At 38.2% G+C, this 20,329-nt stretch overlaps 1 protein-coding gene across 2 annotated transcripts in view; it reads left to right on the forward strand.

Annotated features, from left to right (window-relative positions):
• The window catches only part of GDAP1 (ganglioside induced differentiation associated protein 1), a 48,385-nt gene extending 37,204 nt beyond the window's left edge, over positions 1 to 11,181 (forward strand). For both annotated transcript variants that reach the window (XM_046642113.1, XM_046642111.1), the window contains exons 3-6: positions 4,711 to 4,884; positions 6,125 to 6,219; positions 6,906 to 7,020; positions 8,023 to 11,181. In XM_046642113.1, the coding sequence (XP_046498069.1) occupies positions 4,711 to 4,884; positions 6,125 to 6,219; positions 6,906 to 7,020; positions 8,023 to 8,405 (767 nt within the window). In that variant the 3' untranslated portion in view covers positions 8,406 to 11,181. The remainder of the gene's footprint in view (positions 1 to 4,710; positions 4,885 to 6,124; positions 6,220 to 6,905; positions 7,021 to 8,022) is intronic.
• Positions 11,182 to 20,329: the final 9,148 nt, after the last annotated feature.

Consider the following 20,329-nt stretch of genomic DNA (forward strand, 5'->3'; position numbering starts at 1 on the left):
GCCTTTTAGCATTTCTACTGAAATTGCAAAATTGCACCAAGGTTCTGAGTGTGGAGAAAATATAGTACATCATAAGGAAAAGAGAATGCGTCTTTAAAACTCATGATTGTGACAATGAAAGTAGCTTTAAAACGTAACTTTTTTCTCTCTGTGATTTGTCCGATTTTAGTGGACAAGTGGAGGTATTAAAATGCAGAGGTCCTAGTTCTGTATTATGTGTATCCAATGGTTGGAACAAACTGTCTAATAAAAGGGTTTTTGCCCCCTGATTACGAATATTTCTTTTAAAATTCTTAAATATAATACCAATTAAATAAAAAGTGGTTAAATATTTAAGGTATAAAATTTATTGAAAATAATCATATAAATTTGGCTCCCTCTCTGAAAATCCTGGGTGCATACAGTGAACTTGTATAATTTGACACCATGTGCTTTTTCTCATCTGTGTTTAGACTTGATCTTTCTAGTCCCCAAGTTATAATGGCCTTGAATTGTAGTCGGTTTGTAACCATATCTTTTACTTCCAGTGATAAATGTTTACCATTATCATTATATATATATATATATTTTTAAAGATTGGCACCTAGGCTAACAACTGTTGCCAATCTTCGTTTTTTTGCTTTGTTTTGTTTTTAGGATTGGCACCTGGGCTAACAAGTGTTGCCAATCTTTTTTTTTTTATTCTTTTTTCTGCTTTATTTCGCAACTGCGCCCCCATACATAGTTGTATGTCTTAGTTGCAGGTCCTTCTAGTTGTGGGATGTGGGACGCCGCCTCAACGTGGCCTTACGAGCGGTGCCATGTCCGCACCCAGGATCCGAACCCTGGGCCGCCACAGCGGAGCACGTGAACTTAACCACTCAGCCATGGAGCCGGCCCCATTATTATATTTTTTGATGGCCTAGTGTATGATGAATTGAAGGGTAGAATTTTGTTTAGCTACATGATATATATGCATATATATTATATACTAATATCATCATTAAGTGATCTAAGTAAAATAAAAAATCAGCAAAGGGATAGAGTTAGAAATGAAGACTAATTGTTTTCATTGAGCTAATAAGGAAGACCTGAAAGTTATTCAGATAGACCCAGGGGGAGTCTTTCTCGAAAACAAGGCATAATAATGCCTCCTTTGTCTGCCGTCACTGGAGAAGGAAGGAAAGCAGAGTAAGTGAATTCAGTAAAATAATGGAAGCTTATGCCTTTAAGGCCATAAATTCTTTTTATTTTTTGCTCTTGGGGAAACTGAATGTAATTTTTTGAAAATGGCTCAGAGCCATTGTTATTCTAACCAGCAGTACAGGGACTTGAGAATGTACGGAGCTGTTAGTCCCCATTAAATGGCTGCAGAATGCTTTTATTGTTTCTGATTTTATAAAAAATCTTTTGTTTTCTCTCATTGTTTATCACATCTTTCTGCTTTATGTGTCTCTGCCTGTTTCTAATTTGCTGCTTATATTTGATGCAATATAAGACCTGCCTTGTCCCCTACTCAGATCTTCTAGAAAGTCAGGTCTGATGCCAACTTATTTCTTTATTCTTATTTATTCTTCCAGCTTAGTCACTAATCCTGGCTTCCACTCCTGCAACCCGTTCCCCAGTCTTCTCATTGTCTGCTTCTTAAAAGTCCCCTGATTCTCCATCCTGCCTATTGCTTTCTCACTCCTGATTGAGGTACAATACCAAGAAAATATTTTCTTTTTTTCGTAGTATAACAAAGATGCTGTATGGAAGGATTAGAAAAGAAAATAGGATTAGAGTGAGAGCGAAGATTTCCTGCATAATTCAAAGGAAATGCCCAATTGTCTTTTGAAAAACTGTTTCCAGAGGCAGTGGGCACTACTGTGCTCAGGTGTGAGGAGGAAGATGGCAACGCATTGCAGGTGTGATCCTGGACAGGGTGTCCTTGAAGAGAGGACGTGAGCCTGGAAGAGAACTGGGTTCAGTGGGTCTCTTATGCTCTGTCTGGCAGTGTTTCAGGAGGTTGTTATACAGCAATGGTGCACCATGTAGAAGAAAATTATTTTCATATATTTAAACATTTGTCCTTTGACGAATTTAGGCTTGGCCAGATGGAACTTGCCCAGAAAGCAATTAGACGTTATTTTTTCTATACTCATTCACTTTCCCAGGAAGGAAGTGGTGTGCCCTTCTGGAGACAAGCCCCAGGCCTGGCCCCAGAAGGCAGCCAGAGCCAGTAGCCATAAATTGAACCATTTGGGAAACATTTTTAAAGGCTGTACCATTTATGATTATTAACCTTAGGTTCTTGGACTCCTAAAGCAGTGGTTCTTAAACTTTTTGGTTTCAGGGCCCCTCTGTCTTAAAAATTATTGAGGATACCTGAGAGCTTTCATTTCTATGGGCCATATCTATCAATCTTTACCATATTAGAAATTAAAGTGAAGAGAAATTTAAAGCACAGGAACACACAAGCACACTTCCCATTAACTGTCAGAGTGATGGAGTCATCACGTGTTGCTGCTGTATACTTGAGAAAGAATAGAGTGAAAAAGCAATTAACATCTTAGTATTACTATAAAAATAGCTTTGACTTTGTGGACCCCCTGAGACTGTCTTGGGGAAGCCCAGAGATTCTCAGACCACACTTTGAGAACTGTTGCCCTTAGTGGTCTATGAATAGAATTCAGGAGATTTGAGATCTTACATGGGGAAAAAATTAAAATTATATCTTATTTTCACTAAGTTCCAACAGACATTTATTATCTCCTTTCATTTCCAATGTAGGCACGATCTATAGCACTGTCCGGAGAGCCTGTGACTTTGTTACTAAGAGAAATCACAGATATGTTCATAGCATATCAAGTTATTATAGATATCTTAAAATATCATTTGCAATTTCAATTTACCTTGAAATTAGGATAAACCTGCTGCTAGATCTTGTTAATGTATTAATAGGCACCCATATTAGTATTTTATAATTTAAAATTATCTTGATAAATCTATTTTAATCAATTTCCTTTGCAGTCTTTTGCCTTGTATTTTATGCATTTAAGAACATTATTTTGGGAAGATGGTGGTGGCACACAAAGGATAAAGAATTCTTTAGAATTTCAAGGACCTTAGAAGGCCTCCAGTCTGCTGTACTCACAGAAATGTCTACCATACGTTGGTTGGGATGCTGGTGATATGCTGAGATGCTGAAAGGTCTGAAGTGTGCCCTAGTTGAGTAAATCCACTGTTGACAAGCAGTATGTAGCTAACACTTCATTCTTTGTTATTCTAATGCAGTTCAGAATTGGACTCCCCTAAAGGGAATTAGACATTTGCCCACTGGTTTGAGGAATAATGCATCTTTTTTTTCCCTAGAGAGTCAGAAATAGCCTGTTGGCTAAAAAAGCTTGTTCTACATGGTCTGGCATTATGAGATCTTGCCTGAAATGCTCTGCAACCAACTCTGAATTGTTAACGCTTATGACTGACTGTGGGATGCTCAAAAGGATTCTAAATTAAATAAATAACCTAAACTAAGCAATAAATCAATAAAGTTGAGGCTGTTCTTTTCACTTATTGGAATAACCTGGTTGGCATTTTTCAGGGGCAAGTTGAGCATCAGAAGTGGGAAGTGATACTCAAGGGACACAGCCCTCATCTTTGGGTCACGCGGTTCATCTTTATTGTTCTTGGATAGTCTCTGAAAAGTAAAGCCTTTGAGGATGTTATGATGATGTAATGAAAGAGAGCACTGCATTAGGAGTTAGATGACTTTAGTTCTTGTTCTGCTTCTAATTAGCTGTGGGGTCTTGGGAGAACTTCTCAGCCTCTATATCCCAGTGTCCTCATTAACTACTACAGAGCTTGTCCAGCTCAAATATTCTATAATAATTAGAATTTGGGGAATATATTCATTAATTCATTCATTCATTAAAATTGATTGAACAGTTACTATGAGCCAAACATGATATTAGGCACTGGGGATTCAACAGCGAACAGGACATGGTCCCTGCCCTGAAGGAGTCTATAGTCTAGACTTCAACCAACAAATGAAGATTTATGTAGAACGCACTTTCCAGAGATAAAATATTAGAAATTCCTGGCGAATTCCATGAAGACTGTCATTCCACATTCACATAATATCAACAGGGTCATTCTTGATATTGGTTGGAACCTAGAAGAGAGTGGTCCCTGATCATCTTCCCATAATGAGCTTTCATTCACTTAACCCACCTTTACCAAGAACCTAAAATGTATGAGGCACCATGCTAGACCCTGGATCATAGGTTTCTTGCCCTGAAGGGATTCGTGGGGCAAAAAGATACAAACAACTAATTAAGGTGATAAGGGCTATAACAGAGTATGTACGAGGTATTTTGCATGTACAGAGGAAGGCACACCTGACCCAGTCATATTTTGGTTGTTGTAGGTGGTCAGAGGATGCTCCACAAGGAGTTGGCATAAATAACTAGGTCTTGAGGGTTGAGTAGCATTTGCAAGGTGGAGAAGTGAGAGAATGCCAGTGTGATCATAGTTTGAAATCTGGTCTGGTACATCAGTCCATTTCAAATGTTGAATGTCTGGGCTAGGGAGATATCATCTTTTAAATGGTTTGATATAATGTTGAATATGTTAATGATGAAGGGGTTATGGTTATTGGGGGTTGGGTTTGTCGTTTTTGCTTTTGAATGTAACATCTCGTTAGTAAATTTTCCTTTAATGTTTGTGTACGTGTTTGTGTGTGCATTTTAGAGAAAACACCCAGGTTGATGCCTGATAAAGGAAGCATGTATTACCCACGGGTGCAACATTATCGAGAACTGCTTGACTCCTTGCCCATGGATGCCTATACACATGGCTGCATTTTACATCCTGAGCTAACTGTGGACTCCATGATCCCAGCTTATGCAACAACACGGATTCGCAGTACGTAAAAATCTTCAAGACCTGCTATTCTGTTTCAAGTTTCTGTTATTTCATTTTGAGACCTAACACATCTCATGGTCATTGAGAGAAGACTGGGAATGGAGTGGTTGAGTTGGCTTCGTTTGCTTCATGGACATGTATGTTATAGGTCTATCCATGCACCTGTTAGATTAATCAGTGCTTCAGCTGTTCAGCTGGACACCTATTATCCATAGGACCTGATTTCTACCTCTTGGCCTTGAGGACCAAGCTTGGATAAAACTCAGAAGAGTGGCTTGTGGAAAAGTAAGGAACATAGCACGTCCTCATGGACATTTGGACTGGGAGTCAGGAAAGCTGGGAGTCTGCTGGGGATTATGGGCAACTGAGTTCACATTTCTGGTCCTTAATTTCTGTTTCATTATGTGAGGGAGCTGGAGTACAGGAAGTCTGACCGTTAGTCTGCCTCTAAATTCAGTGACTGAGGATTATTGAGATTGCGGTGTGATATCCAGCTCTCTTTCCTCCCGTCCTGAGGGTGGAGTAGGGTTAGTGCATGAGATGTGGAGCAGAAGGAGGTGAGCTCTCTGCACAGGCACTGGGGATGGGATGGGAAGGGAAGGGAAGGCGGTTGTGCTCAGACTCTGGGAACTTTGACTAGGAATGCTCAAACCCAGATGGTGTAAATCCCGAAACTATGTCCTTTCCAGCACACCACACCTCACCTTTATCAGTCCCTGTTATGATTATTATTTTTTTGATACTACTCCCCCCATCTCCCTTCCCTCCTCTTTTTCACTCTCTTTCTCCTCTCTCTTCCTGCTTTTCACCTCCTTTTATTCCTTCTCCTTGTCTTCGTAAGTATTCATATATGATTTGAAACAAGTATATAATTCTATCACCCAGAGTTAATATTTATTTTAAATCAGCCTTTTCCTCTCCCTTCATAGAGAAGTTCATTACAGAAAACTTGAAGAGTATTAAAAGGTAGATCCACCTCCCAGCACTGAGCTCTTCCGGGGGGCTGGGCCTTGCTCCCAGTCCTTTCCGTGGTGCTTCCCATTTCTTCCTCAGCCCATGCAGCAGGTACTGGTAGTTCCATTTTAACAATGAAACTGAGGCACAGAGAGCCGAAGTCCAAGGCAGAGGCAGGGCCTGAGTTCACAGCTCATGCTCTTACCATCAGTTTCCCTACTTCTCCTTGTTTCTTGCATAGAAGGGAGGAAATAATTTTCTGTTCCAAAAATGATTTTATTATCAGGCCAAATTGGTAACACAGAGTCTGAACTGAAAAAACTTGCTGAAGAAAACCCAGATCTACAAGAGGCATACATTGCAAAACAGAAGCGACTGAAAGTAAGTAAACCAGGCGGTCCTCAATTGACATCCGCCTTTGACATTCAATGTTCTACTTTTTGAAAAGTATCAGTATTTCTAGAACATCTTCTATTAAATATCTCAAGTCACCACTACACGTGTTACCTTTGGCTTATGTTCTGCTTTTAGGAAGAATTTTTCTTTATTAGATTTGGTAGTCAAAGCTGATGACAGTTGCTTCAAAAGCAGTTAAGGCTCATGCTGGTTGCCAAGGAAAGTTATCAACTGTAAAAGTAAGTTAATATCATATTCTAGGAGTCTGTCATTCCAGGTGTTCTGCCAGCTAGGCCCAGCAAGACCTCTCTCTCCATCTCACTGCGTTCAGATTTCTCCCTCACCCCTGACCCTGCAGTTATTCAGTCATGAAGTGTGCTGGAATTTCGTTTTTGAGCACGAGAGGAGTCTCTCTGTGCCCCTCATGTTGTTTGCCCTCTCTGGCCATCTGGTCCCACAGGAGTTGCCAGTGAGCAGTGGGTCTGGCCCTTGGAGTATTTTCACAGCTGGGCATCCCCCTCTGCTTTGCTTTTGGTTGAACGAAGTTATTCGGTTTCTTCTCACTGTCTAGAATAAACAGGCTCCAACTCATAAGAGTTTGTATCTGCTTTGCTCTACATCGATTGTTTTTACGGGCAAACATAACCTATTTAGTTATTTCTGTTAATTAGTCAAAGCTGCTTGACCATGACAATGTCAAATATTTGAAGAAAATTCTTGACGAATTGGAGAAAGTCTTGGATCAGGTTGAAACTGAGTTGCAAAGAAGAAACGAAGAAACCCCAGGTAGATTATCATTTGTATTCTTTTTCTTTTTTCCTCGACACCAAGAGTATTTATGGGAACATTCTGAGATTTCACTAAAAACATTCTGTCATCTATTTTTTATTGTTGTTATTCATGGGCAGTTTAAATTATGATAGCAAAAATAATATTGAATTCAGCAAAACCCGGGTATCCAATTGTAACTCAGTCTGCATCTATGTGAAACATGACAGGTGAAGGATTTTTCTGCACGATTTAAGTTATGGTTGGGAGATTCCTACCTAAACTGTTTCACAAAATTGTAATTACAGTAGTTAGTTTGGTTGAATAATTTGAGTAATTTCTTGAATGCTCCCTCTATATTTTCCTTAGGCAGGGAGAAAACTTCCAATCTGAAGTAAAGTATTAATGGGGGCCAGCCTGTGTCTATCTTCAGGCTGGCTGGTGAGCATCCATGTGTTGTACCTGTGAACATGATAAAGCCATTGCCCAGGTGCGTGCACCTGGACCATTTGCACTCTTCTAATTGACAACAAAGTTGAAGACCATGTTACCTGAAACTTGCTTCACAATAGAGACTTTCTTTTGCTTTAGATAAGTAACTAAGAGCAGCAACCACTGAGTGACATTTCAGACCCAACTTCATGGATTTTCCTAAAGCACACCTGTTGTTTTCCTAAACCAGAGGGATATATCTGTTAACGCCTCTGGCTCGCAGGCGCTCAACTCCTCAGAATCCTTTACAAAATGATAGACAGGCTTTGAGCTCAAGTGGTTCCAGTTTCATGTAGGGATGTAGGTGACTGACGGATGTCAAGCAAGTCTCCCTTAGCTTGGGGACATTTGCATGGACTTTATTTTAGCATCAAATTACTGGCTGAGTGTGATTGTCAAGAAAATGTACCCTGGCTTTCATCTTTTGCTGTCCCCACACTTGCCCTCAAGACTGGGACAAAAGATACCAGCTAGAGCCGATCTGTGCAGGGCTGGCCCCTAATTCTGCGTGTCCTTTTCTCTGATTAGAAGAGGGCCGCCAGCCTTGGCTCTGCGGAGAGTCCTTCACCTTGGCCGACGTCTCGCTCGCTGTCACATTGCATCGACTGAAGTTCCTGGGGTTTGCGAGGAGAAACTGGGGAAACGGAAAGCGACCGAACTTGGAAACCTATTACGAGCGTGTCTTGAAGAGAAAAACATTTAACAAGGTTTTAGGACATGTCAACAATATATTAATCTCCGCAGTGCTGCCAACAGCGTTCCGGGTGGCCAAGAAAAGGGCCCCAAAAGTTCTTGGCACCACCCTTGTGGTTGGTTTGCTTGCAGGAATGGGATATTTTGCTTTTATGCTTTTCAGAAAGAGACTTGGCAGCATGGTATTAGCACTTAGACCCAGACCCAATTATTTCTAGGCTGGTCGAGATCTAGGGGTGGCAACTTCCTGCTAGACCTCTGTCCACTGTTCCAGGCCCGGGGAAGAATGGCCCTGGGCAACTAGTAAAAAGCATAATTTACTTTACTCTTTGGGTAGTTTATGTGGGGAGAGGAGGCAATGAAAATGTTTTTGTGGGCTGGCAACTTTGAGCTAATCCATCCTTAAAACATGTGCAAGGTTAAGATATATAAACACTGTCAGGTGGAGAATACACCTTTATCTCCAAATGCCAGGTCAAGTTCTGAGTTATTTTTTGGGAGAAGGTTATTACAATGAACAGACAGTAATAATAACCTGTGGTGGCCCATCTGGGACTGTCTGGACGTGCTGAGGGTTGAATAGTTAGCAGTTTTCCCTTAGAATTCAGAAGTCATCTTTGTTACAAACACGGATTCAGACAGCAACAGGGCAGAGCAATGCTTCGTACTACCACTGCTAGCTTCAGACAGAAATAAGGGAGAAAAAGGGAAAAGGGAGAAGGGGGAAAAAGGGAGAATGAAGTTTATACGGTGAAGAGCAGTAGAATGCAGCCTCCAGGTGCCTCCAATACCACTCATGGCTGCCTGTCCCCTTAAGTAAACATTACATGTGACTACTTGTGGCCACTGCCCACACATCCTCCTGTAACTGAGAACCCTTGGGAAAAGAAGACAAAGGAGTTAGACAGGGCGTTTTCTTGGGAAAGGAAAACCGCCGGCTTCACGTTTACACACCTCACCTGACCTTAGTGTTAATTTTAAATCCGTATGACTCACACTCCTTGTTTTAATGAGATTAACTGCTTATGTACTTGGATGTGAGATGCCCATGGGAACATGTCTGCCTGGCATTTACATGAAAATCTGAAGTGATGTCAAAATGGCTCTTTTCTCTTCCTCCTGGTTCCCCAATTCAATGGTGCCTATGAGATATCACTCCTGTCGACCATCGTGTCCAGTCACTAGGGGACGTGGCCTCTACAGCCCCTTGTATGCACACAGCTAATGTCCCACCTAATCACTAGCATGGAATGTGGCTGGATAGTGAGTATTTTGGTGACTGAGAGTACTAAATATGCTCTTTCTGCATTTGGGAAGGCTGGTGTGTTAACACAAAAACTGTTTTCTATGCCTTGCATCTGTTTATTGTCATCAACAAAGCCTTAAAAGGTTACAGAGAAAGGAATGTGTAGTCTTAACCCTTGGCAGTTAATTTAGGGGAGAAGAAATAAGTGGCTAGATAGTGATGTCCACCAATATTCATTCATGATTGTCTAGGCATTTTGGGGGGTACGTCAGTCTACTGGGAAGGGACAATCCCAGTGTGTCCCATGGACACCCATGGAACTGCATCATTGAGTGTGTGCTCAGGAGACAGAGTTCGTGGTGACAGGAAGACGGAGTTTCTCTGGAGCTGGCCAGAAAGGCCTTGGGAGCAGTTTCAGGCATGTGATGGGAAGTGTGAGTAGAGAATGATGAGTTAGGGTTCCAGCAAACACCAGAAGCTTATTTGGACTGCCTTGGGTTGGTTGTGCAAAACAGCTGAAGAAGGGACTGACTTTTTCATTCATAAGAAACAGTCGTACTTAGGAAACAATGACTTTTTGATGGTAAAACGATTCTATAATCCATTTCATGACCTAGTTGTTTTAGGAAATCTTAATGAACTGGATGTTCCCTGTTTACAGAAAATTAGTAACATCTCCAGTGTAAACTCAATCCAGTAATAATGAACAGACTGATAGCCTTTATAATGTCTTAATTTTGTACCTCAGCATATTGTCATATAAAGTATCTGAACTCATTTGTCGCTGGGACATTCCAATCCATGTATTCATAAAGAGCCACAAAATGATTATTTAGTAGTTCATAGTGTTTCAGAGTTATGTCACCCTGTTAGAAGCAAGAACTCAGACACGAAGAAATCAAACTGGGTTTTTATAAAAATCTGCAAAGATTATTTGCCTGTGTAAGGGTTGTTGATAAAGAATCAAGATTGGAAGCCCAGTGCTGGCCTTTCCTTAAATGTATGTTATTATTGAATCAGAGGAAATCTACTAGGAAGCATTTATAATTTTCTGACACGGTTTCACCGGAAGTTTGCTTGCGTCAATATCAAAGATGACGTATCGTGGCAGTTTCTCTTGTTTCATGGATACCTTTGAGTTTATACTTTTAAAATGTTTGTCTAGGGATGTAATGACCACTAGATGTTGCTGTTCATCCAGTAGTCTGAGATCGGGTGTTCTTAAGATTCAGCAAGCCTCCTGAACTGTTTCACGTGAAGATAAACATTGATGACCTTACTTTCGGAAATGAGGGCATCTTCATCAGATCATTCATCTGTAAAAAAGCTTGAGGCACGTGTAATATTGATTTCTAATGCTTGCAAGGGATAACAGTACCACACAATGTCAACCTAAAGAGCTGAACAGATACTGTTAGCAAAATAGGCACTTTTATGTATTTTCTTTTTCACGATCCTTGGTGACTGGCCAATGTACTCCTCAATTTCTAAAATTTGTATAAACACCACTGTTAGAAAAATGCCTGAGGTACTAAATTTATGTTGGCTATTTATGTCTTAACTCGTAAATACCTTCTTATTGTTATTGCAATTATATGCGTTTTGAATCCAGATAGTTGTAAATTGCTTGCTCGATTTTTAGTAATTACTGATATTGACACCAGAGTTGTAGATTTTTTGGTGTTGTTAAATATAATAGAGAGATCAAGATACTATTCTGCCTGTAAGATCAATAAAAGTAACTAGAAAATAAATATGTCCTGAAAGTACTAATTTTGTAATCTTTTTGAGAAAGCGTGTTTTTTTCATTTAAAATCAAAGCATAATGTGGTAATTAGAAAGATTAAAATAAGCACAAGTTAGGTATTCAAGATATTTAGTTAGAGAATTCTATATTTTCCTTATAACATAAAAATTACTGATTCATGATTTATTTAAATGCACACAATTTTATGGTTAAAATGAATGGCAGGTTAAAGAATAACATATTGATCCTGATCATCAAAGGAATTCTCTTGCATCTGGCCACCTAACAGGGATAGCATGAAAATGATAAACATCAAGAGTATTTCTTTTTAAATAGTTTTGTTACATCTTTCTTGGGTTTTGAATATTACTTTTCTCATGAAATTACATATGTTTTTGATGTAGCTAATTCTCTTCCTTGTATTGAGTTATGGATTATGAATATTCAAATTGCCATCCATGTTTCTAGCATTGCTAAGCTTAGTCATTCTTCTAATCATCAAATAGAAACTATTATCTTTGTTACGCTTTGAACAAAGCAAATCAAATGAAAGTCTATAGACTTTGTTTTTACTGAGTTTGCAAACAAAACAAAAGGCAGCAATATTGAATAGTCATGGAAGATCAAGTAAATATGTAACTCCGTAGTCTGCTCGGAAAAGAAAAACACACAACAGTAAAGATACAAAGGTCAAATTAATGCAATAAATAAATTAGTGTTTAGACATACCTTCATATTGTTTATGCCAAGTATTTGGCCCATTTATATTGTTATTCTTTATTTATTCATGTCAGAACGCCTTGATTTTCTAATTCCCCAGAACGCTTGTGTTTTACTAGGTAGGGTAGTAGATTCCAAACCAAGTGAGGAAGTATAATCTAGAGTGAGGATAATAATTTTGTTTTCATTGTGTATTACATTATGAAAATGAAGAGAGGGAGAGAGAAAGAGAGCTAGGTTCATGGATTAGAAAGGCATTGAAAGCAATACCCTGTAGTACTTGCTTCTGAGTTGAGCCCTGGATCCTGTCTTAGGAGGAAGGAAGGACTGACATATGGTTCAGAGGCAGTGGGGTAGAGCGGGCTCCGAGGTATAAGGCAACACCAGCTCTTGAAGCTTGAGACAAAACATGCTTGTTTGGGGCCTTGATATACTCTTGGATTCAAGCAGGGTGGTGTATCTCATCCACAGTACCTTGTTGTAAAACTCCTTTGGGAAGGTTAGAAGTTTTTTGTCTTCGGTCTTTCACTTTGTTCATTACTTATACATTGGCTCCTTGATTACAATGTGCTGAGCTTAAACTCGCTTATTAGGAGAAACCAGTAGAATGGGTGAAAATATAAAGATGTTAATGAAATGTAATGCAAAGCATCTAGTTTCCAGGCCAACAGCAATATTCAAATCCTTATGTATCAGTTAATTCCTAATCAAATAGGTAATTTTTCAGGCATGGCCAGTATTTGTAACCTAAAGTATCATCAGATTAAGCTATTCTTTGAATTTAAGAATCTGTTATTCAACAAAGTCACACATAAACATCATCAAATACACATCATAATAAAAACAGGGATGTACATTCAGAGATTCCGCATTTATTAAGTTCAATACTCACAACAAAGTAAAGGTTTACATTGAGAAAATTATATGAACTAAAAATTATAAACACTGAAAGCAGAAGTGGCTACATTGTAAAAGTGGCCACAAATTCTTCTCATTTCTCCACTAATTTCCTTGCAATGTGATATTACAAATTCTCCCATCAAGAATCCTCAGAGCATGACTACATCAGGCTCCCCAGAGAGGAATTTCCCAGAAATATTAGACATCAAATAGTGATGAAAGTCACTGGATGTCCATTCCAGGCAGAGTGGAGGGCCTCATTTTGTTGTTAATGCCGTCAAGTCAATCTGACTCCTAGCGACCCTGTACACAGCGGAGCAGAATCCTGCCCAGTCTTTTTTTTGTGCCATCCCCTCACCTTCTAGCACTATGTCAGACAATGCTCTGCTGCTATTTGTACAGTCGTCATGGCCAATATTTTTGGAAGTGAGTGGCCAGGTCCTTCTTCCTAGTCTGTCTTAGTTTGGAAGCTCTGCTGAAATCTGCCCACCATTGTGACCCTGCTGATATTTGAAATACCAGTGGCATAGCTCCCAGCATCACAGCAACAAGCAGCTGCTACAGTATGACAATCAATAGATGGGTAGTGTAGTTCCTCAACTAGGAAGCGAACTTGGGCCGTGGTGGGGAGAGTGCTAAATCTTAATCGCCAGACCACCAGGGCTGGCTAGTGGAGGGCCTCATGAACACCCCGTTAATTCCCCAGGCAGAAGTAAGGACCATGCCCTAGCATAAGCCCTGTTACACCAGAGTTCTTCTATCTTGGCAGTATTGCTATCATGGGTCAGATAATTTCTGTTGTGTCAAGCTGTTTTATGTGTTGTAGGATGTTTAGTAGCATCCTTGGCCTCTACCCACTAAATACCAGTAGCTCCCCCTTGACCCCCTGCTGTGATGACCAAAAATGTCTTCAGATACTGACAGATGTTGCCTCGGGAGAAAATCATGTGCCGTTGAAGACCAGTGCTCTACACCCACCTAACAAAGTCTAAAACCAAACCCTGACTAGAGCTGCAGGGGAGACAGATTTGGGAGGCTGCGTCCTACCCAGTTAGAGGCGCTCGGGAAGCATCTTGGATCTCCACATATCCCCCATTACAAAGCAGAAACCCAAACCTACGCAATTTGAAGTTTATTAGCCAGTAATTGAACAGCCTACTAGAACAAGAATCAATACCTTTCAGAGGGAAGATAACAGAATCCAGAGCCTTTATGAGGTATCACTAACAGTGTCCAATGCACAGTAAAAAAATTACCAGACATGCAAAGATACAGGAAAATAGGATCTATAGTCAATGAAAACAGTGACAGCAAACAGGAACACAATATGATGTGACTCGAATGTTGGATTTAGCAAAGATTTCAAAGCAGCTAAAGGAAGATGTATGTTCATAGAATTAAAAGAAAATGTAGTCCAATTGAGTCAACAGATTAGGAATCTCAGCAGAGAAATAAAAACCGTAAAAAAGAACCAAATGGAAATTCCTAAATAGAAAATTACTGAAGTGCAAAGTTCACTGGATAGGTTTCATAGCAGATGGGAGATGGTAAAGGAAAGAAAAAGGAACAGAACCTCAGGGACACATGAATAATATCAACTCATCTAATATATGTGTTATAGCAGTCCTAGAAAGAGAAGGAAGTGGGAATGGGGCAAGAAAAAATATATAATTAAATAATGCCCAATTTCCCCAAATCTGATGAAAAACGTTGACTTACAAATTCAAAGAAAATCAATGAACTCAGTGAAAGATAAATACCAAGAAAGCTGCACATAGGCACAGCCAGACTGCTGAAAACTAAATATAAAGAGGGAATTTTGAAAGCAGCCAGAGGGGGAAAAAGATACATAACATATGAGTGAACAACTGTATGCCGAGTTCTTATCAGAAACGGTGGATGTCCGAAGACAATAGAAATGTCTTTAAAGTGCTGATGGGGAAAAAATCCTCAGAATTCTATATTGAGAGAAAATACCTCTTAACAAACTGAATGAAATGACATTTTCAGATAAACGGAAGCTGAGAGAATTGGATCCAGCAGGCTTGCAAAACAAAAAATGTTAAGGGCCATTCTTCAGACTGATGGAGCAATGAGACCAGATAGAAACCCAAATCTACAGAAAGGAAAAAAAAAAAGAGTGCCAGAAACAGCAAGTAAGTGGGTGGTATAAAAGATTATTTTTATTACTTCATAATTTCTTTAAAAGGCAGCTGACTGTTTAAAACAAAAATAACAACATTGTAAGGTGGACTTTGTAATATATGTAGAAGTAAATATGTGACCAAAAAAGCACAAAAGTTGGGGGTGATAGATAAATGAAATTATAAAGTTGTAAGGCTATTAGATTTGTGGAGTGCAAGGTATGAAGTGTGAGGAGGAGTGGGTACAGTGTAAGTAACAAGTGGGAGGTAGGAAAAAGGAAGTGTTAAGTGTAAAATTTTAAATAGTACCATTTTGACCTGAATAGATTCTGGTAACTTAAGAATGCACTGTTAGCCTTGGAAAAACACTAAAAATTAATTTTTTAAAAAAGAGCTAAGAAACCAATAGAAGGGATAGAAATAAAATGCCAATGAAAGGAGCAACAGAATGAAAAAAATAGAAGTGACAAATGGAAAACAGCAAGGCAGTAGACTTAAACTCGCCATAGCAATAATTACATTAAATGGAAATGTAATGAAAATTACATTCAATGTAAAATGTTCCAGTCGAAGGTCAGAGATTGTCAGATTAGATTAGACTGCAAGACACAAGTATATGCATCTACTAGAGATATACTTTAAATTTAAAGCTACATATAAATTGCACATCAAAAGATGGAAAGTGATATACCAGGCAAATGGCATAAGAAAGATGATGTGACTACATTCATTTCAGAAAAAGTAGACTTTAAGACAAAGCATTTTACGAGAGATAAAGAGGGACATTTATAAATCATAAAAGGATCAATTCATTAGGAAGACAATCATAAATATATACGCATCTAATAACAAAGCTTCGAAATTCATGAAGTGCAAACTGAGTTGGAAAAAATAGTGGAGTTTACCACCACTCTTTCAGTAATTAACAAACTTGTTACTTGTTACTTCAGTAATGAACAAGTAGACAAAAATTAGTTTGGATATAGGATATCTGAGCACACTATCAACCTACTTGAGTTAATTGACATTTATAAAACATTGTACCCAGTAACTGTGCAATAAACATTCTTTTCAAGTGCATATGGAATGTTCATCAAAGTGGACATATAGTAGGTCATAAAAGAAATCTCAATAAATTTCCAAAGATTTGTATATTACAGAGTGTATTCTAATGACTATAACAGAGGTAAATCAAAAATCAATGACTAAAATAGTTAGGAAGTTTGCAAACATTTGGATATTAAATAATACATGTCTAAATAACCCACAGCTCAAAGATGAAATCATGAGAGAATAAAAAAATATTTTGAGTTGAATAATAATAAAAATACTACATACCAAAATTTGTGGGATACAGCAAAAGTAGTACTTAGAGGGAAATTTATAGCTTTAAATGCCTATAATAGAAGAGAAGAAAGATTTAAAAATTTTGATGTAAGTTTCCACCCTAAGAGCCACAGACAGAGAGTAAGTTAAACTCAAAATAAGTAGAAGGAAAAAAAATAATAGACTGAGTGCAGAAGTCCATGATTTAGAAACAGAAAAATTAACAAAGCTCAAAATTCATTCTTTGAAAGATTAGTAAACCGTTAAGCCCCAGTAAGACAAATCAAGAAATAGATAAATATAAATGATCAATATGACAAATAGGAGAAGGAATACCATTACATGTCTTACTAATTTTAATAGGAAAATCAAAGAATATTAGGAAAAAATTGTGCCAATAAATTTAGCAACTAGATGAAATGGACAAATTTCTTGAAAAACACAACTTAACAAAAGTGACTCAAGAAGAAGTGGAAAATTAGAATAGCCAAAGAACTATTAAAGAATGTGTAATAATAATAATAATGAAAAAAACCTTTCTACAAAGGAACTCAAGGCCCAGATGATTTCATTGATAAATTCTATCCTGCACAAGGTAAGAAATAATACCAATCATATATAAATTCTTTTTCAGAAAATAAAGAAGGGGATGCTTCTCAAGTTCTTTTATGTGATCAGTATAACGCTGATACCAAAATCTGACAAAGATTTGTTAGAGGAGATCAGAGACTGTTATGGACTGAATGTGTCCCCGCAAAATGCATGTGTTGAAACCCTACCCTGTGATATGATGGTATTAGGAGATGGGGTCTTTGGGAGGTAATTAGATTAGATTTAGGATTAGATGAGGACATGAAGGGGGAACCCTCATGAAAGGGATTAGAGTTTGCTTAATCTCTGCTCTCTACCATGTGAGGATACTGATGAAAACACAGCAGTCTGCAACTTGGAAGGATGCTGTTACCAGAACTTGACCCTCTGGCACCTTGATCTTGGACTTTCAGCCTCCAGAACTGTGAGAAATAACTTTCTGTTGTTTATAAACCACCTAGTCTATGGTATTCTATTATAGCAGCCTGAATTGACCAAAACACAGACCTGTATCCCTCATGATCATAGATTCAAAAATCCTCAACGAAGTATTGGCAAATTGAATCCATTAATAATATACAATAGGAAATATCCTATATTATGGCCAAGTAGAGTTTATCTAAGGAATGCAAGCTTGTTTTAGTGTTTGAAAATCACACAATATAATTACCACATTAACTGAATAAAGATGAAACATTATATGATCATATCAGCAAATGCAGACAAAGATTTTGGTAAAATTCAACACACATTCAGCATAAAAAACATTCAGCATAGTAGGAATAGAAAGAACCTTCCTTACCTTTTAAAGGCATCCAGGAAAAATCCAAAGTTCATATCATCAATGGTGAAAGGCTGATGTTTTCCTCCTTAGATCGGGGAAAGGCAAAGATGTCCACTGTCGTCACTTCTGTTCCTTATCTTACTGGAATAATTGTCAGTGCAATAAGGTAACTAAAAGAAATAAAAGGCATAAGATTGGAAAGGAAGAAGAAAAACTGTTTCTAATTGCAATTGATATGATAGTCTGTGGAGAAAATCCTAAGACATCTTCTAAGAAAAACACTTAGAAATATACAGTGAAGTTATCAAGGTCATAGAATGCAAGCTCAAAATGCAAAACTAATTGTATTTATTTGTACTAGCAATTTACACTTGAAAAACAAAATAAAAAATTCCTTTTACAGTACATCAAAAAAATAAAATACTTAGGTTTAGCAGAATATGCCAAAGACAGCTACACTGAAAACTTCAAATAATTGATGAGAAATTTCAATAGACTTAAATAAATAGAGAGATATACCATGTTCTTGGATTGAAAGACTCAATATTATTGTCCATTCTCCCCCAATTTTTCCGTAGATCCTATGGTGTGCCAATCAACATCCTAGAAGCCCTCCTCCCCTTTTAAAAAGGAGTTGGCAATCTTATTTTAAAATTTATATGAAAATGCAAAGGACCTAAAATAGCCAAGACAATTTTGAGACAGAACAAAGTTGAAAGACATATTATCTTATTTCGGGACTCAGAAGAAAGCTATAGCATACAACTTCGTTTGGTCTTGGGATAAAGGCAGACGTAGAGCAGTGGCACGGTACAGAGAATTTAGAATAGACTTTCCACATATGGTCAACTTTTTTTTTAGCATGAGAGCCAATTATTTTCAATGGGGGAAGAATATCATTTTCAAAAATTGATGCTGGAACAACTAGATCTCCTTATAAAAAATATATAACTTGACACTAATCTCAAACAATACACAAAAATTACTTTGAAATCTATCATAGACCTAAATATACAAACCAAAATGATGAAACTTCTGGAAGAAAATGTGATAGAAAAATTAAAGAGAAAGGTCACGGAAGAGTGCCCACGATAAAAAATGTTAACTTAGACTTCATCAAAGTTTTAACTGCCTGCTTTCCAAAAGACCATTAAGAAAATGAAAACGCAAACCACAAAATAGAAAAAAATATTCACAATATATGTATCTAACAAAGAACTTACAGCTAGAGTATATAAAGTATGCTTACAATGCGATAATAATAAAAGGAATAGCTCAATGAAAAATTGAGCAAAAGGCTTGAATTGATAATTCACAAAAGAAGATATATGAACGTTCAATAAGTATATGAAAAGATGTTCAACACTGGTATTCGTCAAATCCAGTAAGACAATGGGATTCAATTGGAAATCAAATATACCAATCGTTATATCAACATACAAGCAATTAACATTATGTAGTCTAAGCCAGAGCCAAATTAAACCACAGTGAGATACTACTTCATATCCACTAGAAGCGCTAAAATTAAAAGACTGATAATATTAGTTCTTGGCAAGGTTATGGAGCAACTGGAATTCTTATAAATTATTGGTGGGGAGGTAGAATTTATATCTCCTTTGGAATACAGTTTTGCAGTTCCTTATAAATTAAACAGGCACTTAACTAACATATGACCTAACAATTCCACTCTTAGGGATTTATCCCAATGAAATGACCACTAATATTTACATTGATGTACGAGGCCTGTACATAAGTGTTGTACAGCTGCTTTGGTAATAATGGCCAATAATTAGAACCCATTCAAGTGTGTGTCATTGATGAATGAATAAACAAACTGTGCTATATTCACACAACGAAATACTATTCAGCAATAAAAAAGAATGAGCTATTGATACATTTACTAATATAATCTCAAACATGTTATGTAAAAGAAGCAATGGGCTCATGTGATTCAAGCTGAAGGATGACCATCACTGGCTCAGAGCCCTGACATTTTCTTATGTCTGACATGAGGGAGAGTTACCCCAAATCAGTATATCAACACTATTCTGGTGAAACAACCTCATGTGATCCTGTGAAAGAAAAATTGTGCTGGTCAGTGGGAGTGATTTGCTTACTAGGCCTCTCTGCTGGAACTGAGTCCTGTGATCAGGTCTCAGTGGATTCTAGAGTTCCTCAGGGCATCTAGTGACCTTACATGTAGGCAAGATGGTTGGAGAATGTCCAAAATGGGAGAAACAGGGACAAGGCCTATACTGGTCCTGATTTGAGCTCAAGCTGTCCAGCTGGGTGGCGTTGCTGGCCATGGCCAGTCTGGGTCCCAGGCACCTGAGGCAAACTTAGAAAATTTAGAAGAAAACCCTGTAAAGTGCAGGGACTTCTGGGGTGTACCCTGGGGGTACCCAGACTGCTTGCTTGAGCTTAAGGGCACTAATGATGAGAGAAATGATTGAGTAGTTCAGTGATGGCTATCCTTGATTGACCGGGGTTGACAGTGGAAGATACTGCCATGAAACTAGTATCAGTGTCATCCAATTAGTATCCCTTTCAAAGGATTCTAAACTGAGGCTAGTTGGCAGGACCTAACTAACAGAGGAAAGATGTACGCAGTTACCAAAATGGGGAGCAAAGCTGGAGTCCTAGACCTTGGCCCACAGGGATCAGTTGTGACAGCTGGCAGGCCA

This window comes from Equus quagga, chromosome 16 (genome assembly GCF_021613505.1).
Source record: "Equus quagga isolate Etosha38 chromosome 16, UCLA_HA_Equagga_1.0, whole genome shotgun sequence".
Taxonomy (NCBI): domain Eukaryota; kingdom Metazoa; phylum Chordata; class Mammalia; order Perissodactyla; family Equidae; genus Equus; species Equus quagga.